Source organism: Podarcis gaigeae, assembly GCF_964106915.1.
Source record: "Podarcis gaigeae genome assembly, chromosome: 2".
In the NCBI taxonomy this organism is placed as follows: domain Eukaryota; kingdom Metazoa; phylum Chordata; class Lepidosauria; order Squamata; family Lacertidae; genus Podarcis; species Podarcis gaigeae.
Genome location: NC_139679.1, coordinates 44,865,558 through 44,889,080, shown reverse-complemented (window position 1 = coordinate 44,889,080; position 23,523 = coordinate 44,865,558). Strand labels below are relative to the sequence as shown.

The following is a 23,523-nucleotide window of genomic DNA, read 5'->3' as shown; positions in this document are numbered from 1 at the left end:
GCCCATCACTGCCTCCTGTTTCATTGTTTAACAATGCACTGCATGAAGAAGTACATGGGAAAGCATGTTATGAGATAGCAGCTACCAAAGTACAGAGCAAAGCAAGCCTTTATTACATTCTCTTAGATGGTGATCAAGTTAGGGTTTAAGAAGAAAACTGCATGTATATACATGCACACACACCTCCATCCTAAGACACACACATCTTTAATTTTAAATATATGCCTTCTGCTTCAGGGGTGGGGAACCTCGGACCCTCCAGATGATGGATTCCAACTCCCATCACCATCAGCTGACATTACTAAGGATCAAGGATGATAGGACATGTAGTCTAGAAATGTGTGGAGAAGGACCATGGGTTCCCCACACCTTACCTACTTGATTCTTACCTACATAAAAATACATATACAGATTGTATCAGAAGGAAATGTCGAATCCTTACAGACTCTTAGAATTTTTCTGTGGAAGGTGCAATGCTGGCGGGTGGGGGGGGCAAGATGCGTTAATTAGTTTTACGTACTGGTTTTCCTTTGACTTTCCTGCCATGGTCTGTCACCTCTAATTCAGATAACATCACCTGTGTGACTTTAGTTATAGTTAAGGATGTTTTGCCTTCAGCCAGAACATTCTGATAATATAGGTTTCTTCCAGCAAAATGCAAACCATAAAGGCCATTTCATTTCTATGGGAGTACAGTACTTTTTGTCTTCTGAGTTCCACTATGTTGCTCCTTTCTGTTTTGGGCATTCTTCTTTGTTTGTGTTTAAAATAAGGGACATTGTCCTGAATTGTTTTTGTAACTGGGGACACCACAGAGCTGTCTCATTTAACTAGAGACTACTAAGGTTACTTTGTGAGCTCGCTCTCCCAGATTATCCACACTTCCTCTCATCCTGCTGCTAAAGAGCAGATTTTCAATTGGAAAGGAGCGGGGCAAGGGGGAAACTGCTTGGACCCATGCCTTGAAAGTGTGGGTCATGCAGAAATCTGCAGGAAACTGCTTGGACCCATGCTTTCTATGCATGACATAAGTGAAAGTGTGGACTAGCCCTTTGTCAATCTGCTTCCCAGTTAAGACGACTACAATCCTATATCCACTTACTTTAGGAAGCCCCATTAACCACAATAGAACTTCTGGATAGGCATGTATAGGATTGTACTGTAAATCATTGTTTCTGACTGCAGGGCTACAAGGCCTCTCCTTTTTTATATAGGTTATGGTGATTTTTCATTCTTGCTGTAAGAAACACCTCTTTTCTTATGTCAGTGCCTCATTGACACGTTTTTCATATATCCTTAAAGTGTCATTCCTCTAAGACAGGCAGGAAAGGGAGGTGCAGGAGGACATATCTTCTTTGTTTTGGCAGAAGGGCTTGTTGAACCCACACTTGTTTCATTAACATATGAGCGGCTTGGAAATAGAATCATAGAATTATACGGTTGGAAGGGACCCCAAGGGTCATCTAGTCCAACCTCCCGCAATGCAGGAATCCTGCCCACAGCCGTCCCAACCTTCTGGTTAACAGCCAGGCACACTGATAGCCCATTGTGCCATCATATGACTAATATTCTCCTTTGGTTTCAGAAAGTGGATCACTTCACTACCTACAACTCCTTACACTCTTAAATTGAAACTAGAGTCCTGCAATTCTTTTTTTACAAGCAAACATTGAAAAGATCATTTGGAGAAAATGTTCCAGTTTTATACATTAATTTGTATGTGCTCATATGTTTACTTTCAGCATAGCTCAGGGAAATCATGCCAGCTCAAATCTGCTTCTCTGTTAATATCCCAGGGCTAGAACAGATGTAATAAATGCTACAGCAATCCTATGCATATTTACTCAAAAGTATGTCCCTATTGGACTTATTCCCAGGTCAGTGTATTATTTGTTGTTGTTGTTGTTGTTTTAAGCAGAAATACAGAAGAGACTTTGGTTTCTATTAAAGTTTTCCAATTATTGGTGCCAATTCCTTGATCCCTCCCCCCCCCCAAAAAAAACCAGACACACACCAGAGAGAGAGAGAGCTGTTATTAACCCCAGGGAGGAAAGTTCACAGGCAATGCAGGTACCTGTTGTTTTTATTGCAGAGCAGCTAATAAAAACTACTACATTAAAACAGAAACGAAAGTTAAAGGATCCAGTTGTGAATTTGCCTTATCTTCAGCCCTCAGTTAATCAGAATATCAGAGGCCCCTTAAACTGGATCAGACTATTGATCTGTCTAGGTCAGTATTACTGACTGGCTGCAGTTCTCCATGGTTTCAGACAGGAGCCTTTCCTAGCCCTAACTGGAGATGCCAACGATTGAACACAGGCTCTTTTGCATACAAAGCCCATGCTTAACTATTGAGCTGTACCCCTTCTTCTATATTCATATCCATATGAAATCCATATTCATAATCCCAGCCCAACAAGGACAGGTCTGAACAGTGCATCTTTCATCTTGCCAAAGTTGCTAGAGAGATACTGGTGGAGACCCCTGAGAGAGACAACCCCAGGTTGTAATGTCAGGAAATGTGATGTGGAATACTGTGGGCCTTCTTAGGTCAGTGGGGCCCATCTTGACCAATGCGGATTGAGAAAGGTTAGTATACCTATTTTTCTGGCTGGGACTGTTTGCAAGCTTCAGGACTTCCATTTCACAGAAGAGGGACCTAGATAGCCTGGCAGCTTGTGAAGCCTTGCTTCTCTGATGCCCTTGAGTATCAATGCACATGCAGCTGCAGCCCTTCAATACTTGCCTTGTGTTCAAGGCCCACATCCAGCAAAGAGCTCTTGCTCATGGCTGAGAGGAAGATGGCAAACCGCCAGGAGTATAGTTGGTCGCACTGATCAGCCATGTGCAGGAGGAAAGCAAAGTCGTTGTAGACATCTGGGATGCCAAGAAAGTGACTGTCTTCTCGCATTTGCTTAAAGGAATACTTCTGCAGCGGCTGCCGCAGCAGCCACACCAGTGGGAAAGCCCCCACCACCCCATAGAGGAATACCAAGAACAGGTAGGTCACCATCAACTTCTGCAGAATGAAAGCCAAGCTGTGGTTACAGAGGAAAACAGAGTAGCCGGTGAGGTTCTCTGTGTCCAGCCAGCAAACATGTTCAAAGGAGATGGCTCCTATGCAGTTGGAGGTGTAGCCCAGCACAGTTAGGATCTTGGCAACTTTGAAGATTGTTTGTCCCATGTAGACCATATAAATCAAGCTGGCACCTTCAGCATGTGCCCTGAATCTGCAAATCTTCTCAAAGAGTGCCCGGCCCTGCTCCCTCTCCTTCCAGTCAAGGCTAGGAGAGGATGAAGGGGAAATAAATTGTTCTTGACACCCTCTAGTATCCGTGGTTTTGGGTAGGTCTAGGGAATTCTGGCAGACCATTTCAGAGACGGCCTTGATGGTCCAAGGTGACTCGAAGCATTTCATGAGGATGGATAAGAAGTGTTCGATCTTTGAAGACGTCTTAGGGTACCTGAACCAGAAGTTGCTGCTTGCCATTAAAATCAGTGAGTTGACAAGTGCTAGGTAAGGAAAATACTTGGAGAACCAAGGCAAAGCATTCTGATAGCAGACATGGTTTATGTACAGGTACTGCTGGTAGTCAAGGTTGATTGGGCGTCCACTGTTCTCAGTAGAAAACTCTTCACTGGTGGCACTGTCCATAGCTCCAGGCTTGAGCATAGCTGCTGTGGTCTCATTTAGCTTGTAATTCAGAGGCAAGCAGGTCATATGGTCAACAGAAATCAGCAGAGTACCTGAGAGGAGAGAGACCATCAGCATCGCTACTACCAAGTAGTCCATCAGGACATCCCACCAAGGCTTTAGAGTCTGGAACCGAGTGTGGGCATCACCAAGGAAGGTCACTTCTGTCAGGTTAAACATCACTAGAAGCAAATGGTAAGTGGGAATTGAGTAACATCCTTGGCTATTGCACTGAAACAAAGTCTGCTTGTTTAGCACATTTAGCTAGTGTGCGCTCTCTCTCTCTCTCTCTCTCTCTCTCTCTCTCTCTCTCTCTCTACCTAAACTGTGAGCAATACAAAGGTACACGGAACAATATAAAAAGTTAAACATTAAAACTGTTCAGCGATAAATGACTAAAATACAGAACTGGTCACATTTCAAGGAAGGCTTAGTTAAACAGAAATGTGTTTGAAATTATAAAACAGAAGGCACTTGCATAATGCACATTGGGAGGGAGTTCCATCATTTTGATGCTGCCACACTGAATGCTCCTCTCCTGGTAGTTGTACAGCGGGCATTGTGTGGCACTATTGATAGCACTGTCGTTGATGAACAAAGTGGTCAGGCATAACCCAAACTTAGAGACAGTACAGTTATGGCAAGGCTTTCCATACTAGGAATGGCTTGCCTTAACCTGTTGAGTTTCTGCCTGCCATACAGCTGCCAAAGACACAAGAACCTCCTGTTTCCTGAGTGTCAACCATAAACCAAAGTCTAGGCTGCCATCCTGCACCCATGTACCTGGGTGGTAGCCCTAGTAAACACTAGTAAACACTAAGAGACCTTAGGGAAGATGCATCCTACGGGGAAAAGAAGGGCAAACTGAAGAGAATCCAAAGACTAGAAATAAGACAGACAGACACAGGAAAAGTGTGCTAAAGGACAGGGGGAAACATTAGCTCTTTAGGATCCCAGGGATTCTAATGCCTGGTGTCTAAGCAACACATTTATCAATCACAGCTTCATTCCTTGGTTAAAAGCATTGACAGGCAGCAGCCCCCATCTTGCAGAAATCACTTAGAAGGGTACCTGTATGTTTTGCTTCATAACTTTCCTGGAAGGCTAGAGCCTTACTTTTTTTAAAAAAGAAAAAGATGAAAACTCATAATCTGTCCTCCCCCGCCCAGGAACGCCAATGTGGGCAGCAGGGCATCTGTGGAAGCTGAGTTGGAACTGCCATTCCAAATGTGAAAAAATAATTATCTAGGGCAGGGAGGGACTTGTTGCCCTCCGGTTGTCACTGGTCTTAGGCTGGATCTAGACACATTAAAAAAGTGTTTCAGAAATATGCGTTGTAAAACAACATAGCGGGAAAGCATGTTGGCTAAAGGCGGAATTCCACAGTGCTATCTGGTGTCACAGTGTTATAACGCATATAAAACACTTTTTCCTTACTAATGTAGCTGCGTCCTCAAGCTCCTATCAACCTTTGCCACTGAGGAGTCTGCAACAACATCTGGAGAGCCACAGGTTTCCCAGCCCTGACCTATGGACTCTTAATTAAAAAAAAAATAACCCTGCTTTTTTACTGCTGTTGTGGCTTCCTTGTTATTGTTTTTAACATTGCATTTTAGTTTGTTTTTGTTATTATTTTATCCTGCATGCTGTCTTGATTATGCTTTTGGCGCAGAAAGCAGGATATATATACCTAATTGAATAATAAGAATAATTGCAATGAGATGGAGTGGCTTGAAAAATATTCAATACGTTTTTTTAAAAAAATTCTAAGAATATAATTCATATAGCCATCTGCCGAGATGCTCACCAAGTAAGACCTATCTCCAAGTCATGAATAGCAACAACACTTCCTTACTCACAGTTTTCTCCTTAGATCCGGTAACCAGACTTCGCTTTGTGGAAAGCGGAAAGATGGAAAAATGCCTTAAGGCCTTTTTTCCTTAATATAGAGGGTGGTTTACTCTGTGACGTTTAGGCAACTTTCAATTTCCCCTTCTTTGTCTTCCACGTCCTACAGTGGATCAGGCAAGTGGGAAAGATGACCTAGGCTTAATGATATCCTACTCTGAGTAGATGGAAGAATTACTGTTACTTGAAGTTGAAAAGCAGAGATACCAATAAGTGATTTGCACATTTGTGCTAAAAGTTGTTTGTGAGAGGATCTAATCCTGGTGTCTCTGAAAGAAGCTGTTGCTTTAGATTCCAATTCCTTTTGGCTGTTGCTGCTGAAAATGTTGTTGTTTGTCCACGGTATTCGGGGCTCCTCCAGAGAACCTGTTTATTCAACATTCATCCTGATATGCTTGCACAAAGCTTACACAATAGTTGGACAATGTCTGATCTTCACTGAGCATTTGTTCTGACTTGTTTATGGGGTAGTTATACGAAAAAGAGTATTTATCTTACATTCACCCTTATTTGCGTGCAGGGTGTTTACGTGTCATTGAACCACCCTTAGACCTGCAAGCATAGGGTGTTGTACAAAATTAATTAAATAAAATAATAATAATAATAATAATAATAATAATAATAATAATAATAATTCACTCATCCCACACTTTTGAATGCATTTCCCCATCACTTTGGAAACTGCAAAAAGTCTATTGTTGTTTATTTAAAATGGATTTGTGACACTAGGATGACAGAGGGTTGCAATCCACTTTAATTGTGCAAACCTAAAGTTCCACGATGTGTTTGTATTCCTCCCACAAAATATAAACAGTTTGGGGGCACTCTAAAACATCCACCAACAAAACACATGCACTCCCAGACACTTAGCCTTGAAACAGAACCACTTCACTGTTGCTAGATCTGCAGCAGGCTGTCCTTAAATATCATTTAGAAGGGTGGTTTTAGCATGCACAGACACAAGCATTTTTTCAGCTGTGGTTATAACACTGGTCGTGGGTTACATGCCAACCTTCTCTCCCTCTCTGACTTCCTTATCCCATTTGGCATCAATTCCTCACCTGCAGGCGGTTCTAGAACTCTTCATGCACAACCTCTGCTCTTTTCTCTCCTGTCTGCAAGGATCTTTCTCTCCCAAACCCTCTCCTTTGCTTGTGCATTAAGCCTGCACACCACACTGTACTCAGTGCAAGAGGCTTTATTCCGTTTCCATGGCAGCTCCAGGCAGGACGAAAAGACTGGAGGAAGGAGGAGGGAAGCAAAACTCGTTGCTCGGGATTCATTTGCTTGAAAGGGATTGCTTCCAGTTGTGACAAACTCCCTCACTCACACTTCTTATTCTGTCTTCTGTAACTCACAGTGGAAAAATGTGAGAGAGGGAGGGAGGGAGAAAGGAAGAAAGAAAGAACGAAAGAAAGAAAGAAAGAAAGAAAGAAAGAAAGAAAGAAAGAAAGAAAGAAAGAAAGAAAGAGGCTAAGCTAAGACCACTAAACCACTAGAGAACTCCTCACTCACAAAACATAGTTCCCTGCCTTCATTTTCTCTTCATAACAACCCTGTGAGGTAGAGAAGGCTGATAATAACAGCCATAAGGTCATCAGGGGTGGGTGGAGTGGCTTGAGCAAGAAATCTGTTCCTGCATTACACAACTGTGAAATAACGAGGCTAAAAGGTTTTCAGAATGAATCAAGGACTAATTGAAACTTTGAAGAATGTGACGCACATGGAAACTCTAGCCACACAAGAGAAAGGGAAGGGCACACAAGTTGATACAGGTCAGTTTGAAGATCCTGGTATAATACCAACATGATAGCCATCACAGCATACTGGCTCTTATAGACTGCAAGCTCCCTGGAGGCAGAGGCCTGTTACATGGCACCCACTGTGTGTGCATAAACCAGGACTCCCAGCAGACTGGTGTCTTAATCTCTGCAGCACCAGGACTCTGCTTTAACTGCATGTTTGGCAGGCTGAACTCTGCTTCAACGATATGCAATACTGGTCTACCTGAGCATTCAGTCAGGTGACCCTCAAAGGCCAATCCCTGCCCACTTAGCCCCAGTCTGAAGGACTCTTCTCTGGTGTGATGCCTGCACCCTAAGCTACTGTCCCTGTTTTGGACCACCCACTTGTTCTTGCTCAGCTCCCTCGGCTTCTCTAGGTCCCATAACAAGACCTGAACCCTGACTGACTCATGTCTTTTGAATGTATCGCGTGGTGGGTCCCACCCTTTCTGATGTGTGGTCAGAGTTGGCACAGATGCAATATATTTTGGTCAAGGTTTCATGTACTGTATTCCTTGATTCAGTGTTGCAAAATCTCTCCTTAAAGTTGCATTATTTTTCACTTGTGCAATACAGGAACATAATCACCCACTCTACCCACATACAGTCTTGTAAGACCTGACACAGCCGAATAATGTGGTTGGTTGCAATCCCAGAAATCTGTATGCTGTGAAGACTGGCAAGGAGGCTTAATTCCATATTAGGAATGGACAGTGGCCACCTATTTATTTATTCCCTTTAAAAGTGTATAACCTTCCCTTCCAAAAGGAAGTCTGCAGCTAACTGATCACACAGGAGAGCAAATCGCAGTTGTGCATAGGCTGAGTCTTCAGTGGGGTTTGAAGAATAGGCTGTTTGCCTTATACCTGAAAAGCCTTGTCTAGTAGAGTTTGAACACCCACATCTTTCACAAATACAGTAAAATGCATTTTATGATTGCTCTTTGAGGTGCTTGAATAATTTTAACCACTGGGTGGCATTAGGCTCCAACACACAGCCAATGAACCTAGTGACGTAGCACATAAATGTTTAAGCTGCAACAGTTTTCTGTTTTCCTACACAGGACCCCTATGTAATCCAAACAAATATTTGGGGACCTATTCATTCATTCCATACATTTGTATGGTGGTAGTGCTGCTGTTGTGACCCACCTTAGATCAGGCAACCTAGTAGTGAGTCCCCAATCCACCAGTTGAAGGGCCTCTGATCGAAGAGAGAATATAAATCTGTCGGGTATCCAATACTGGCATAAGTAGCTACTGGAGCAAATGATCCAGTCCGACATCTAATCCATCATGTCTGGACCCTTTCAGTCACTGCCCATATCAAAGGCAGTGGATGTACATAGTGACAATCCCAACTATTTCTGACAGACTCCTCTGTGGTGCAGTGAAGTGTTTTCCCAAACTCCTTGCCTGAAACCTAAGGTGGTGTACTACTTAGATGATAATTTATTACATTTGTATACTGCCCTTTGCCCACATATCTCAGAACAGTTCACAACCTAAAAATACAATATGAAAGCACAAAATACATGATAAAAACAAGAACAAAAAAACCCACAAACCAATAACCCCACTCACCCCCTCCCACACACAATTTTTAAAGGGGTATAAGATGTCAAACAGCCCAAGGTCTGGTTGAAGAGGAACCTTTTTGCTTGGCATCTAAAGGTGTATAATGAAGGCACCAGTTGAACCTCAGACCTGGGCAGGGAGGGAGAGACGCAGGCCCTCCACACCTCTCCCTAGGCCATGCCTCCTCCTGAGGCCACACCCTTCATTGGCCCTCAGGTGTCTGGTTGGAGTGTGGCATTGAACTGTGCTTCTCACTTGCCTGGCTTACTCCCAGGTGCTGGGGTTAGGATTGCAGCCTCATGGTCTCTGCTCAAATGCATAGGTCATCTTCCAAGGCCCATCTCTAAGTGTTTCAACCTATTTAGATTAGACTGGTGGTGATGAGAGAAAGGGACTTTTCAGTGGTGGCACCGCATTTATGGAATGTCCTCTCCACGAAGCCCAGCTGGCACTTTATATCCTTTTAGTACCAAGTACATGGGAACATAAGATTCTACCTTATACCAGGTAGGGCTCTTTGTCCATCTAGCCCAGTAATGTTTTCTCTGAGCTTCAGGTGCTTCAGGTTAAGAATGGACCTCAAGTAGGTGAATCTTTCCTATCACCTGTTATCCTTCACCTGGAGACTGAGGTGGCCTTTTGCATGTGCTTTACCACTAAGTTATGCCTCCTACCCAATTAACTGAAGATCTCTTACATTAACTCTGGCCTTTTACAATGTTTTACATCTGTTTTAATTCTGCTGGCGTTTCTTCTATCCCCCCCCAATGTTATTTAAGTCTTTTAAGTTCAGTGGTACCTCAGGTTAAAGACGCTTCAGGTTACAGACTCCGCTAAGCCAGAAATAGTACCTCGGGTTAAGAACTTTGTTTCAGGTTGTGAACAGAAAACGCACAACGGCGGCACGGCGGCAGCGGGAGGCCCCATTAGCTAAAGTGGTGCTTCAGGTTAAGAACAGTTTCAGGTTAAGAACGGACCTCCGAAATGAATTAAGTTCTTAACCCGAGGTACCACTGTAAATTCATTTTGCCAGGAAAACAAAAGTGTGAACTGCCAAATAATTACTTTGGTGCATGCTCATGTAAACATCAGGCCTCCCACCACAGAGTTAACACCATCAGTGTTATTCATGCTACTAAAGCATGTTCCTGCACAATAGGCCTGTTTTACAACCTTGCTGTAGAACAGCCTCTTCCAATTTTATGGCCTCAGAAGCACTCCCAAAATGCAGCTATGTTGGTTGGTTTCTCCCAGTGAGTCACATAGCAGGTTCTCCTTCCCACCCATCTCCTCCTCCTCCTCCTCCAACCACCATGGCATGAGAAATGAGGCCTATTGTGCCATTCCCAGGTATGAAGCATTGGCTGGCTGGTTGCCTGGTTGCCCCAGTGTAGGGCACAGCTTGCTCCTGTCAAAACCAAGGCTCAGCAGCTGAGTCCCAAGGACTGCTGGTAAGAGTGCAAATAGATATGGCTGTCTCCTTGCCACCTTTCTATTTGGTTGACTCAAGTGCAAGTGGGATTTATTCCCGTTATGTGTGCACAGGACTTCAGCCTTCGTTGTTCAGCAGGCTCTGAATTTAGGACTTCATTAACCAAAACAATAATTACCAGGGACTACTGCAACCTCTCCCTTATTGTGCAAGTTCCCTCAAGCAACTAGTTCTCAACAAATGGAAGGTGAAATCATTATCCAACCACCTCTATGTATTGAATCTGGCAGAAGACATATGAACTAAACTATTTTGGACCAGATTGTGAGGTTTCTAAGGACAAAGCAACTCCATGAGCAAAGACAAGTGGGGGGTTAGGAACATTACACACGCACACAGACACCCAAAAGAGAGAGAGCGCGCGCTAGCACAGCATCTGCTAAAAGTGTGCACTATTGTTTCTTATTGCCATGCATTTCAGCTCTCTCTTATTTTTAATAAACCTTTTCTAAACATACTTTAACTGGATATGAAGCAGTCTGCTGCCAACCGGTAGGATTCTGAGACCAGCTTTGGGTTGCTTTGCCATTGAGGAAGCAGGGTCCCTTTTCTAATGGCTTTTACATGCCCCAAAGTGCTCTGCAATCAGGTAAAGCAGGAAGAGAATGCCAGGCTATAGCAGGCCCAGAAGAGTCTGCTAGTGTCTCAGGAGGCCATAAGAGAGCTGAGACCCAAAGGGACGAAACAGAAGCAAGCCCAAGCCACCTGGGAAATCAGCTCAGCCAACGTGAACCAAAGGCGGGGGCGGGGGGAAGTCCCACATCTCCTTCATGTGCTAAGCAAAAGGCACTTACCTGCTTTGATTACAGAAAATGGGTAGAAAGAATGTCTGTGCTTATAGGAGGAGTGAGAAAGCGCCTTTCCTAATTCAACCTACGCTGGGATTGGAATATGTGGAGAACTGATTATAAAGGCTCCAGGGGGGAATGAGGTGGCTTTTCATGAGTGGTAGTGAGGATGGGTTTTCACAGTGCAGGATTCTTCCTCTCTTCCATGTGTGGTGCTCACTGAAATTACGTGAGAAGGTAATGAGAGAGGAAGTGAGTTCTGAAGAGGATCTGAGGTGCTGAGCTCTACTCTCCTAGCCTGAAGTGGGAAGAGATCTGAACAGCCAGAAAGTCCAGCTCCAGCACTCAAGCAGAACTGATAAACCAATGTCACCCTGATTAGAATGTGACAAAAACAGAAATCAGAAGGGATTGAGGTATACATGCATATGTACACAGACACACACAAACATAAGATTCCTTACAGTCAGTGGTATGTGAAGGCATTGTGCTCTGGCCGTCCAGTGGTAAGGAACAGAGCCGTTCTTTGAACAAAGAAGTAAAGGGAATTAGGCTATTTCCCTGCTGAAGAGTTGCCTGTCCCTAATTCCCCACCCCATGATATATAGGCATTTGAAACTGCAGAAAAGAAAGTTTTCTAATAAGCTCAAAAGATGGGCTTTGTAAGCTACAGGCCTGCGAGTTGAACACATTGATGAGGAGAAGGGAACAGAGATAGGAGTTTTGAACCAAACAGTCCCGCAAAGCCCCATGGCATTTCACAAAGATACAACAGTACACAACACATGTACAAAAATAGCTATAATGATGATTTGGTCAGGTGTAGCTGTGCTTTCGCCCCCGCCCCAATGGATAATTCCTGTGGTCTTATCCATTCAGAAAACAGGGTTGTTTATTTTTTTAAAAGTCGCTTTCTACTTTTGCTTTGTTGTGTCTTTTCAATTCCTTTGCTCCCTTCTTAGGGTGGAAAGTTCCCATTCCCTCCTTGGATCCAGCCGAAGACAGAACTTCAGCCAGCTCCCCCATTCAGTCCATGCTTGGACTCAATGGGGCCAACACATGAGAGGACACCCCTGTCCCCTTTATCATTCTCCTCATCACTGATCCTCCATTTTCTCCCTAATTTCCAAAGGCAACGCCTCATAAAGACTGCTCTCCACCAGCAGGCCACTCCGTTTGAGCACTGGGCACTGGCCAATCTCCAAGGGAAGGGCCTGAAGGGGGTTTCCTCTCAAGTCTAGCGTGGAGAGCAAAGGCAGCCAACTCACACGGTCAGAGAGGCGATGCAGTTTGTTGTGTCCTACTTTGAGAACCCTGAGCTGCTTGCAGAAGAAGATTTCGTTTGGCAGTGCCTCTAAGGAGTTGTGAGAAATGGCAAAATGCTGAAGGCTCTGCAGGACTCCCATCCCGGGGGGGATGACCTGGATATTGTTAAAGGAAAAGTCCAAAGTGTGCAGCCTAGAACACTGGAATAGTTGGGAAGGGAGGACCTCAATGCGGTTATGGCTGAGGTCAAGCTGCTCTAGGGTCTTGAGCTTGCGGAAGTGTTCAGGAATGCTGGAAATGTGGTTGTGCCAAAGTTTGAGGCACACCAGCTTGCGGCAATGCTGGAAGCTGATGATCTCCGCAATGGACTGCAGCTGGTTATCCTTGAGGTCCAACTGCTGCATGTTCACCAGGCTGAAGACAGCATGGGGGATGCGTTCCAGGTTGCAGTTTATCAGCTCCACTTCTTGCACAGAGAAGAGCTTCTTGAGGTTGTTGAGGGTCACTAGCTTAGTCCCATCATTGTAGATCCTGAGCTTCTGCAGATGGGCGGCAACGTCAGACACGCTAGGTGGCAGTTTTGAGATGTTGCTGTGCAGAGTCAAGGTCTTCAGATTCCTCAGCTCACGCAGGTTCTCCAGAGTTCCTGCCCGGCCCATCTCTGGACTGAAAAGTCCCGAGATGTGCAACTCTTCCAAGCCTCTCAAGTTGTAGGTCCATAGTGGTATATCTTTGATGTCATCAAACTTGACAGTCATTACCTTCAGCTGTTCACGGAAGAACATAAGAGAGGTGAAAGAGAGCTTGACGGGAGAGTTGATCAGTGTGAGCTCCTGGAGTTGGGCCAGCTGAGTCACTGAGGGTGGGAATGTCACATCTTTGAGGAGCTCCAGCTTCAGGGACTGCAGCTCATTCAGCTCAAAGGTGGTGTCAGGCAACCCTGGTAGCATGAAGAGATGGAGCTCCAGCCGGCCTTGGGCATTGGTTTGCAGCTTCTGCCGCAGTTTGTCCACCGTCCACTCGTGACTGAGGTTGATCTGCTTAAGTCTGAACTCGCTGACCTCGGAAAGGAAGACAGCAAAGCGCTTGGAGTAGAGGGAATCATACTGGTCAATGAGGTGGAGCATGAAAGCAAAGTCGTTCTTGACGTCAGGAATGTCGCTGATGCCTGTCTCGTTGCGTGCAAATTGAAAGGAGTACTCTTTCAGCGGCCGGTGAAACAGCCAGTAGAGCGTGTAGAGACACGTCATGCCGTATATGCCAAGGAAGCAGATGTAGCAGATGGCCAGTTTGGAGAAGAGGTGGGCTTTGGTGTGGTTGCAGCAGAAATGGTCATAGCCCGTCATGTCCTCCATCCTGACAGTGCATGGCACAATGAAGCTGATATTGGAAACCAAGGCTGCATTGTAGGCAATGATGACGAGAAACTTGAAGACTTTGAGAACGGTTTGGCGGATATACATGGTGTAAAGGATGTCTCCTTTTTCAACGTGGAGCCGGAACTTCTTCACCTTTTCAAAGAGAGCCTTGGCCTGCTCCCCTTCCTTTTTGTCCAATAGGCTAACCGGGGAGGACTCTGAAACCTTCTTTTCTGACACCGATCCCCCAGGGGGGTTGAGTTCAGCTGTCTCGCTGGGAGCACTGCTTTTCCTCCTCCGGTACCCCTTCTCTAAGAATGCATTTTCCTGGTTATCCCCAGAGACTTCAGAGATGGCTCGAGTAGTCCAGGGCGAGTCAAAGCACTTGCTCAGGATGGAGATAAAATGCTCAATCTTGGAACTGGTCCCAGGAAACTTGAACCAGAACGAGGTGCACGCCATGAAGACGAGGGTGTGGATGACCACGAGGTATGGGAAGTATTTGGCGTACCAATGGAGGGCCGTCTCATAGCACATCTGATTGATGTAGCTGTACTGTTGGAGGTCTAGGTTGTTCTTCAATCCATTCATTCGCTGGTTGGCAGAAGGTCCTATTGGCTCAGAGGCATTGGCTCTCTTTTTCGTGAAATCTTCACAAGATGCACCAGTGAAGGTTGTGCCATCAGGCACATGGCTGGGAAGGCAGATAATCTTATCTTGTGTCACCTGTCACATCAGGTTAGGAAAGAGAAGAGAGGAACATGATATGAAACAGAGGCTGGTGGTAGAACGCAACAGTTTATATCAGGTGGGGATGAACAAGTACAGCCTTGAAGTGGCTGAATGGACTGTACCTCTTCATATATATATATATATATTTTAAGTCCCTGGAGGTAGAAAACTAGCATAGCAAGGAGTGGGCTGGTCTAGAACAGCTCTTTCTGATGTGCTGATTTCACTTTTAAGGAGTTTTGTTCCACATGTTATTAAAAAAGGCATCCTACCCCAACTGTAGTCTGAAATGATAAAGTCTAATATCTAATACTGCTTCATGTGTAGTCAAAATGGACCTAGCTTAAATGAACTGATAATCTAGTCTTAATATTAAAGGGGCCAAAGGGAAAATCTGCCCCTGTATAAATCTGCTAATAACTCGTCTGCATGCATTTTCTATGCTGTGTCAGCTATAGGGCTGCGTTTTCAATACTGATTACAGAACGAGGGGGTTGTATGAGACATGTCTTATCTTTCCTTCCCAAGGATCTAACCCTTTGTAGGCTTCTTGGGATCTGAGGAGAGTTATGATAAAGCACTGGCAAGAGAAGGTGAAGTCACGGCACAGAGGTCATTCCCAGCCCTGCTATGGTATCTATCACCTAATATCACCTTCTTGCCCTTTCTGTAACACGGGATAGAATCTTAAAAGTTGTGGCTCCCATACCTTCTTTTCTGTACTAGGGCTGCATGAATCCAGTATACTCAGTACTCAATCTCTCATCTCTGCCACGTAGGAGAGAAGTCGGTCTTCAACATTTGGAGAACAGAGCCTCCCTGCCAATGTTACTGAGGCTGCACAGTGCTAGGCCGCCACCCCTTACAAGTGGTTGGCTGCAGAGAATCCATCCCTTCAGGCTGTAGAAGTCGACCATTTCTGTGCTGGGGTCGTTTCCACCCTTGCCCAGACTGCCCCCAAACATTTAGAGCCTCTTCTCCCACGGGCAGTGGAACATCACCCCAAGATTCCAGTGATTCCAAGATTCCAATTCTCCTTCCTTGGAGGTTTTCAAGCAGACGTTGGATGGCCATCTTTCATGGATGCTCTAGCTGAGACGCCTGCATTTCTAACTCTACAATTCTCTGATTCTATGACACCATGGCAACATCTAGGCACTGCGTGGGCTCCCCCCCATACTCACTCACCTGCAATGTGCAGCCAAAAACTCCTATCATCAGCATGGCTATGGTGATGTACTCGGCCAACACATCCCACCATGGCTTCAGAACCTTGAAAGCAGGCTGCTGGTCTGTGAACTGCTTGAATTCGGCCACCGGGATCATACTGCCTGCCAAAAGACAGTGAAGGATTAGAACAGTCACCTCTCACTTTTAGCAATGCTCATGGGCTGGCTGCAGGGCCTATAATCTCTCCCTGTTCTTGCACAACCTAGGTGTCCTTTGTCCAACAAACAGACACCACTGGGACAATACCATGTACATGAAGAGGGAGCTGCCTTCTAGATTGGTGCCTGCCCTAAAACACTTTAATAGCCAGTGTTTACACCGGACAGAAAACATAGCCAAATTAGGCAGATTCTGGCATCTACTGCAGTAATAATAATAATAATAATAATAATAATAATAATAATAATAATACCCCACCCTCCCCAGCCAAGGCTGGACTCAGGGTGGCTAACAAGCAATAATAAAAACAAGCTGAATGAATACAACTTAAAAACAAAATTAAAATACAACATTAAAATATTGAAACATTCAAATATTAAAGTGTAGCCTCATCGCAGGAAGAGAAAGGAAAATAAAAAAGGAAGAGGGGGAGGGAATCAAATTCGCTCCAAGCCAAAGGACAGGCAGAACAACTCTGTCGTACAAGCCCTGCGGAAAGAAATCAGATCCTGCAGGGCCCTGGTCTCATGAGGCAGAGCGTTCCACCAGGCCGGAGCCAGTGTTGAAAAGGCCCTGGCTCTGGTTGAAGCTAATTAACTTCCCTAGGGCCCGGGACCACTAGGGTGTTGCTATTTACGGACCTTGAGGCTCTCCGTGGGGCATACCGGGAGAGGCGGTCCCGTAGGTACGAGGGTCCTAGGCTGTGAAGGGCTTTAAAGGTCAAAAGCAGCACCTTAAATCTGACCCTGTACTCCACCGAGAGCCAGTGCAGCTGGAAAAGCACTGGGTGAATGTGCTCCCATGGCAAAGACCCACAAGGATCCCTTGCAGTGCTTTGACATGCTACTTCCTCTTTCATGGGCCAGCACCCACATCTCGCAGTGAGGCAACTTATCGCAAAGACCAAGAAAACCCATTCTTTTTATATGGCTGCCACACCCAGCACCGAAGCAGGGCAAGTAAGGGCTATCCGGTCAGGAACATTGCTGCAGAGGGGACTCACCCAAGGATTCAAGAAACTGCCATTCCTCGCTTGTGTTTGCTAACATATTTAAATACACAGGGGAAACAGAAAAATACAGATGGCAACCTAACAGTCCCCCAAAGTGATGATGCTTATAGATTTTATTGTGGTAGTTTGAAATACAAGCCTATGTGGAAGCAATTTTTTTTATTTTTAGGACAGGTATTTTTTTGTAGGGTCTGGTATTGAGAGTTGAACAAGAGAGGTATATTCATAGTTTGGACCCTGGTCTTGGGGATGGAAGGACCAGACTCAGGGCCACATGCATCTGCCTGGTATATGATGCCACTGAGAATATAATGCCTGATAAATGTCACACTGGAATAATGGGATCAGTGTTGCCTATTCAGATGATCCCACTATGCTGCCTTCTATGCAAGATTCTCAGAGATCTAAATGCACAGTCATGTCTTCTTCATCGAGGAGGGGAAGACCTACTCACTCACCCAAATAGAGTACTCATGGTGAAGATGGATCTGGCTTCCAGCACCACCAGGAGAAAATCTAATCTTTGAATGGACTGGTGTAGGTATGGCAATCTCCTTGCTATAGCTTATGCAAAGTTCCTTCGTCTCCTCTCTTTTGGTTTAGGATGGGATGGCAGAGTCTGAGTCAGGAGTTACATGTGTATCTGTCCTCTGGATGACACCTTCTGCAGAAACCCTGAAAGAGCAACCTTCACAGCTACATTCCTGCCCAGCACCTAGACTCTGGCACCATAGAACAGAGCAGTCTCTGAGATTCTGGTTGCTATAGTAGTGCTCTCGCTACACTGGCCTGGCCAAAGATGTTGGAGGAGCAGCATGGAATGTGCCAAGGAGAACCAAGGACATGGAAATGCTAATCCTGCCTCTAAAGTCTAGTGCTGCCCCAGCACCATCAAAATCCAGAAGAAGATACCCTTTAGCAGTATGATCTGAGGGTGTGATCTGTTTTCATCTCCCTTTCTGTTTATCTAATGACCCCCAACACTGACTTCTCTTCTTTTGGTAGGCATGTAGGATCTGGTTCTGATGGTCCTTGATTGCTCTGTGCTAGTCATTCTATCAAAGAGGAACATAAATGGAAACTGCATGGGAAAAATTCAGAACAGCAGAGGGCAGCATGGCAGCAGACTGAGCATCCATGGAATCTGGTGGTCCCTGAAGGGCTTCATCAGTTTCACCACACATTAACTGTGTGTAGATAGCTGTGGCTTCTCAGTACAATTGCAGGTTCCCAACAATGTGCAAACAGTGAAATGTGTATATACGAAAGGTCAGCATGAAGTTTAGGTGTTGGTTAATGGGGGGCGGGGGAACCATGTAGGGAAAACATACTGTGCTTAGTACGGTACAGAGATTTTCTATATTACTTTTTTCATAACAATAATAATTAATTGTGTTGTGAATCACCTTTCCTCCAACAGAGCCCAGAGTGATGCACAACAAAGGATAAACAACAGAATTACATCAATGATGAAACATTGCACAACTGTACATTGATACATATGCCTCAGGTGTTTGATTTATCACCATCTATGTCTCATCTTCATCAAGCAGGATTCATCCAACTTGACTGATGAAGTTATAGTTCCAAAGTAAATAACACTTTAGAAAAAGTGTGAAAAATACGCTTCTCTCTAGGCTCACCTCATACCAACATTTCCTTAATCTAATTCAGACTCCCAAAACTATGTGGTTTAAGAGATGTCAAATTGGACCAGGATAGATTGACCACTGTCATCCATGTACTGGTAACCGTCTCCGCCCCTGCCCCCCGAATTGCTGTAATACAGTCTCTGTAGGGCTTGACTGTTCACTGGGACTAAGACTATTGCCATCATGTTATGCTATTGCAGAAAGAATTGCACTGGCTGCTGATTAGTTACCAAGCTAAATTCAAACTGTTGGTTTGGGTATACAGGTTGAGACTAGGATACCTAAATGATACTTTCACCTCTTGTATACCCAGCTGGTCATTGCACTCTGAAAGGGATGGGCTGCTCCATATGATACAGGAATCTGGCTTTTAGTATGGAGGTACCTACTCTTTGGAATTCCCTCCCATTTACACATCAGGCAGGCACTGTCTCTATGGTATTTGCAGCGACCATTGCAGACCTTCCCTTTATTAACAAGCCCTTTAAGCGGAGATCTTTTGTATTAGATGTGAAATCATTTTTCTTGTTTTTCTTGTTGTTTTTTCCCCACTGTGAAATCACTTATCAAGAGATTTTATAGGAAACAATAAATGGAAATGAATAAATAAATGTGGTCGGCTCGCTTTGACTCTACAGAGTCAGCCAAATGGTTTAACTGAGACAGGCCTGGCAGCAACTGGCAAGAGAGTCCTCCAGATCAAAGTCAATTTTGATGGTGGAAGGGCACTTCCACAAAGAGACTATTGAAAGTGAGAAAAGGTGTTGGTTTCCATTATCCTTCCCAGCCTTCCAAGAGTTGTAGAACTTGTTTTCTCACCGCTACTAACCTGTTACAAAAGATCACTGGGTGCTATTTACTAAGACGCTACTCACATGCAAGTGCAATGATTAACAAGAGGGGTGTTGTTATTCATTGCACCAGGGGAGACCCCAAAATCACCCCAAGGAAAGGGCAACCAGGATGACCAAGTGGCTTGGAGCAACTTCCACATGAGAAAAGCTTACATCATTTGAAACTTTTTAGTTTCAAAAAAAGTCAAGTAAGCAGGGGACGTGCTAGATAGAATTAGGCATGGAGTCGAGAAAATAAAAAGAAGTTATTCCTCCCTCTCGCATATACTAGAACCCAGAGACATTCAATGAAGCTGAATGTCAGAAGATTCAGAACAAAGGAAAGCCCTTCTTCACACAGTACGTAGCTAAACTGTGAAATTTGCTCCCACAAGCTTGAGGGTTGGCCACCAACTTGGATAGGCAAATTTGTGAAGGTTCTGCCTCCTCTGTTGGAGTCAACATGCCTCTGCATACTTGTTTGTGGGAAACACAGGCAGGGAAGTTTTCTTGCAGGATTCCCATGGGCATCTGGTTGGCCAATGTGATGCTGGGCAAGATGAATCTTTGGCCAGAACCAATATCCCTCCATGGTAGATCATTGGTGCTGTTCCCCAACTTCAATTTGTCTCCTGTTGCTAAGAGCTGGCTCATGCCCTTTCCTAGCTTCTTCCATAAGAACATGTCTGAACAGCTGAAACAGACACTGTCTGCATAAGGTTCTGGTTTCTATGAGCACCAAACCAGCCGGGTAATTATCTCTGAAGGTTACCATTCAGAGGAAGCAGCCAAGGGAAAAAGAAGCGGGAGGGGGTGAACAGAGGGCAAATCCAGCAATTTGAATAATCAAGCTTTTAATGGGACTTGTAAAATGTTCTGAAAGTAATGGAACTTATATAAAAGTTAATGTTATGAGTAGTAATTTTCCATAGAAAGATCTCTTGGAACAGAAATAGCTCCAGGGCATCCTAGCTACCAGCTCTTCTGCTCCTGTCTCCGCCCAGTTTAAAGAAAAGAAGTTTTTTTAAAACAACAACAATATGCTTTGGTTCCCAAACTACCTGCCTTCCATTCTAATCTTAGATGGTGTATACCTTCCAAAACAAACAAAAAAAAAAGAGTGGAGCACCCAGGAATTCTGCCTTCCAATTCATTTCCCACACCTGCTAATCCCTCTGACTCCTACTGCTCCTTTCACATGCCACCTTTCATCCTCTCTCCACTAAAATACATCCTATTATTTATTTCATTTCACCTTTTTAAAAAAAAGAATGTAGCCCCTTGGCGTAAAGCGGGGGTGGGGAACCTCATGCCTGCAGGCCAAATGCAACCCTTTCTATATAGCCCTTGGGACTCTATCCAGACCACACTTCTCACTATCCCTTCTTCACAGGAACTGCCTCTCCCCATATTAAACCATCCCGGACTCTGTGTTCATCATCTGAGGCCCTTCTTCGTACACTTCATCCACATGAGGTCTAGAAGGTAGAGCGGGCCTTTTCTGCAATGGCTTCCCATTTGTGGAATACTCTCCCCAGGGAGGATCGGCCGGGCCTTCATTACATATTTTTAAACGGCAGGAGAAAACAATACTCTTCAGCCAGGCCTTTGGCTGATTAATATCCTATAGCCTTTGAAATGTATCCGTGGGAAGGGGGTTGTTTTGGTTTAATTTTTTTTACTATGTATTATGTTGTATTTTATTATGTGAACCACTCTGAGATCTTTTGATGAAGGGAGGTATACAAATTTAATAAATAAATAAATAAATAAATCACACTTTGAGGGCTTTTGCCTGGCTGGAATGTGTCCTTGAACTCTGATAATGCCTCCCGCCTGTGTGGATAAAAGGAAGGAATGGAGGGAGGGAGGGTCTGCAGGTGCCTAGAGAGCGAGAGTAAATCGAGATGCGTTATAATTAGGGAGATTCTGTGCCAGACTGACTGTCCTTAATCCCCCTACTTTCCAGTCCAGACTAAATACTTTCTAAATTACAGTCACTCCAGCGGCTGTGTGTCTACGTATTATCTTCGTCAAAGTGGAAACAAAACAAGAGGTACATCAAGCTGTGGTTTCATTGTCTCAAGCTGCAGACATGCCGTACATTTAAAGCACACCCACCCAGAGAATCCTAGGAACTGTATAATAGTTTGCTAAGGGTGCTAGGAAATGTAGCTCTGTGTAAGCTACATTTCCCATGATTCTTTTTTGTAGGGATGTGTGTGCTTTAAATGCATGGTGTGTAAATGTGTATGCAGCCTTTGAATACACAACTGTGTGTGAATAAGCAGCTCCCAAACCCTGTCAAATAAGCTGAAGAGTCTCCCAGAAATAGGCAGATAACACTGAAAGGAATCAGGGAGCAGGAACTGCTAGCCAACTTCCCCCTGCAATTATTTATCTTTCCTATCAGCTAGTTTTCCTTGCTGTTCTCCCCACCCATTCCTTGGAAAAAACAGCATGTAAGTAGAGACAAAGCAATGAGTACCTGCTTTAGAACGCTTGAAAGTTCAAGACTATTTTTCACCCAAGGAGCATAAAATTTAGTTGGGGTTGGTGGGACCTAGTTCTCCCCTTACTTCCCTCACCCCTGCGGTTTGAGAGACACACAGAGAGAGCGCTCCTGTATTTAAAGATATTGGAAAACTCTAGCAGTTACTTTAAGCCGTGGTAGTTCTAAAAGTTCTCCACCACAGGCAGCCCATTTGCAATGGTTACATTTGGGTAGAGATGCACCATAGCATATTTAAAGCACATGGCTTCCCCCTGAATAATCCTGCAGACTGTTGTTTACCTCCTACAAGCTACAGTTCCCAAGAAGCTGTGTGCTTTAAAAGTATGGGGCCAAAACAGTGGAGACAATTAAAGAAGCATAGAATTGTCATCTAGTTCAACACAACTGGATCACACTAAAAGTCCATCTGGTCCAGCGTCCTGTTCTCACAGCCCATGGGAAGCCCACCAACAGGCGCTGGTCTCAATGCCCACCCACCCCCCTCACCCTTGCTCAATCCCTTGCTTTCAGCGATGGCTACCACCATCCACCCAGGCTCACCAAGCCCTTTTCCAGCGCCAGGGCTCATCCCTGGAGGCTGTGATGTAATATTAAGGAAGGCAGGCCCCCTTGTGCATGCGCAGGGTGCCATTCCAGCCGGACCAAATGGAGTTGGGGGGGGGGGGAGCTTCCTAAACTCGGAAGCTACAAACTGAGCAAGTTGAGGAGATCTCTTCTCCCAACGTTCCTTCATTTTCGAGGAGTAGATCCCACTAGCGCGCCCCCCCCCCCCCCGCTATCGGACAAAAGCCTGCTAATCTTGCCCCCACAGTTTACCCGAGGGCAAAACGCGCGCTCACAGGGTAGCCATGCACAGCATCTCCAGGCACCGTCGGTGCGCGCGCCAGGCTCCCGTTGCTGTCGGGGGTCTAGACTCAGGCATCGCCTCGTCGGGAATGGAAAACTCATCCACACTCTGGGAACGGGCCGGGCCGCGTTAAGGCTACATACTCGCTTTCTTGCCCCCAAGGTGTGTGTGTGGGGGGGGGAGCAATACCTCTAGCGGCAAAGTCCGGGTGGGCCGCCCGCCGTAAGTGCGCTTCCTAGGAAGTTCCACGAGGAGCCATGTGGGGATCCTTCCAGGTAAACACGCCGGCTCTGGCCGGATCTATAGTCCCCCTCCGCGGCCACACTTTCGAGGAAGTGAATGGGACACGCTTCGGTCCCTTTATGGGTCGATCCCGCCTCTCCCTAAAACCCACGTCCCAGCCTGCGTAAAGACGCGCACACTCACCGACGGTTCCCCGCAGCCGCTTGCCTGGAGTTTGTAGGCTTTCGCTGGCTGCCCCGGCCGCCCGGAAGCACCTGAGCCGGCTTCCTTGTGGCCACCTGCGCTAGGAGGCAGCGGCCCTTGCTGGCTTCTCCGGCGCCGGCGGCGGTGTCGGCCGGTACAAGTGGCGCCCTCCTCCAGTGCTGCCGTGCCCGTCCCTCCCCAGGCGCCCGGCGCTCCCGCCTCCCTGCCCATTCCCTTGAGCTGGCTTGGG

The 23,523-nt window shown here is 45.4% G+C and overlaps 1 protein-coding gene, 1 long non-coding RNA gene and 1 pseudogene across 11 annotated transcripts; 1 reads left to right on the top strand and 2 right to left on the bottom strand.

The window, feature by feature from the left end:
- Window positions 1-2,049: 2,049 nt before the first annotated feature.
- LOC310839858 (volume-regulated anion channel subunit LRRC8D pseudogene) lies at window positions 2,050-9,513 on the bottom strand (annotated as a pseudogene). Of its 5 annotated transcripts, none has more exons than XR_014568626.1 (3): window positions 8,538-9,513; window positions 6,664-6,840; window positions 2,050-3,876 (listed from the first exon to the last, which is right to left on the bottom strand). The product of XR_014568626.1 is annotated as a volume-regulated anion channel subunit LRRC8D pseudogene (transcript). The 5 variants fall into 5 exon arrangements; XR_014568660.1 differs by lacking the exon at window positions 8,538-9,513 and adding an exon at window positions 7,326-7,341; XR_014568637.1 differs by lacking the exons at window positions 6,664-6,840; window positions 8,538-9,513 and adding an exon at window positions 7,409-7,655 and having other exon boundaries at window positions 2,050-3,747.
- A 2,516-nt stretch (window positions 9,514-12,029) lies between these two features.
- On the bottom strand, window positions 12,030-23,515 carry LRRC8E (leucine rich repeat containing 8 VRAC subunit E). 5 transcript variants are annotated; one of them, XM_083728797.1, is made up of 3 exons: window positions 23,274-23,515; window positions 15,788-15,930; window positions 12,030-14,593 (listed from the first exon to the last, which is right to left on the bottom strand). In XM_083728797.1, exons 2-3 carry the CDS (start codon window positions 15,923-15,925, stop codon window positions 12,341-12,343), a joined length of 2,391 nt encoding a protein of 796 aa, XP_083584923.1. In that variant the 5' UTR covers window positions 15,926-15,930; window positions 23,274-23,515; the 3' UTR covers window positions 12,030-12,340. The 5 variants fall into 5 exon arrangements, with proteins under 5 accessions (XP_083584923.1, XP_083584926.1, XP_083584925.1 ...); XM_083728800.1 differs by having other exon boundaries at window positions 15,788-15,926; window positions 23,274-23,442; XM_083728799.1 differs by lacking the exon at window positions 23,274-23,515 and adding an exon at window positions 23,037-23,184.
- On the top strand, window positions 17,776-18,498 carry LOC310839860. The gene is made up of 2 exons (XR_014561689.1): window positions 17,776-18,269; window positions 18,421-18,498. It is a non-coding gene; the product is annotated as an uncharacterized lncRNA (long non-coding RNA).
- Window positions 23,516-23,523: the final 8 nt, after the last annotated feature.

What these genes read in the sequence shown, in the direction of transcription:
- LRRC8E (XM_083728796.1), bottom strand. An exon ending in TTTTTGGCTGCACATTGCAG is followed by an intron (nt 14,594 to 15,787) that starts GTGAGTGAGTAT and finishes CTGATGTGACAG; the next exon opens with GTGACACAAGATAAGATTAT.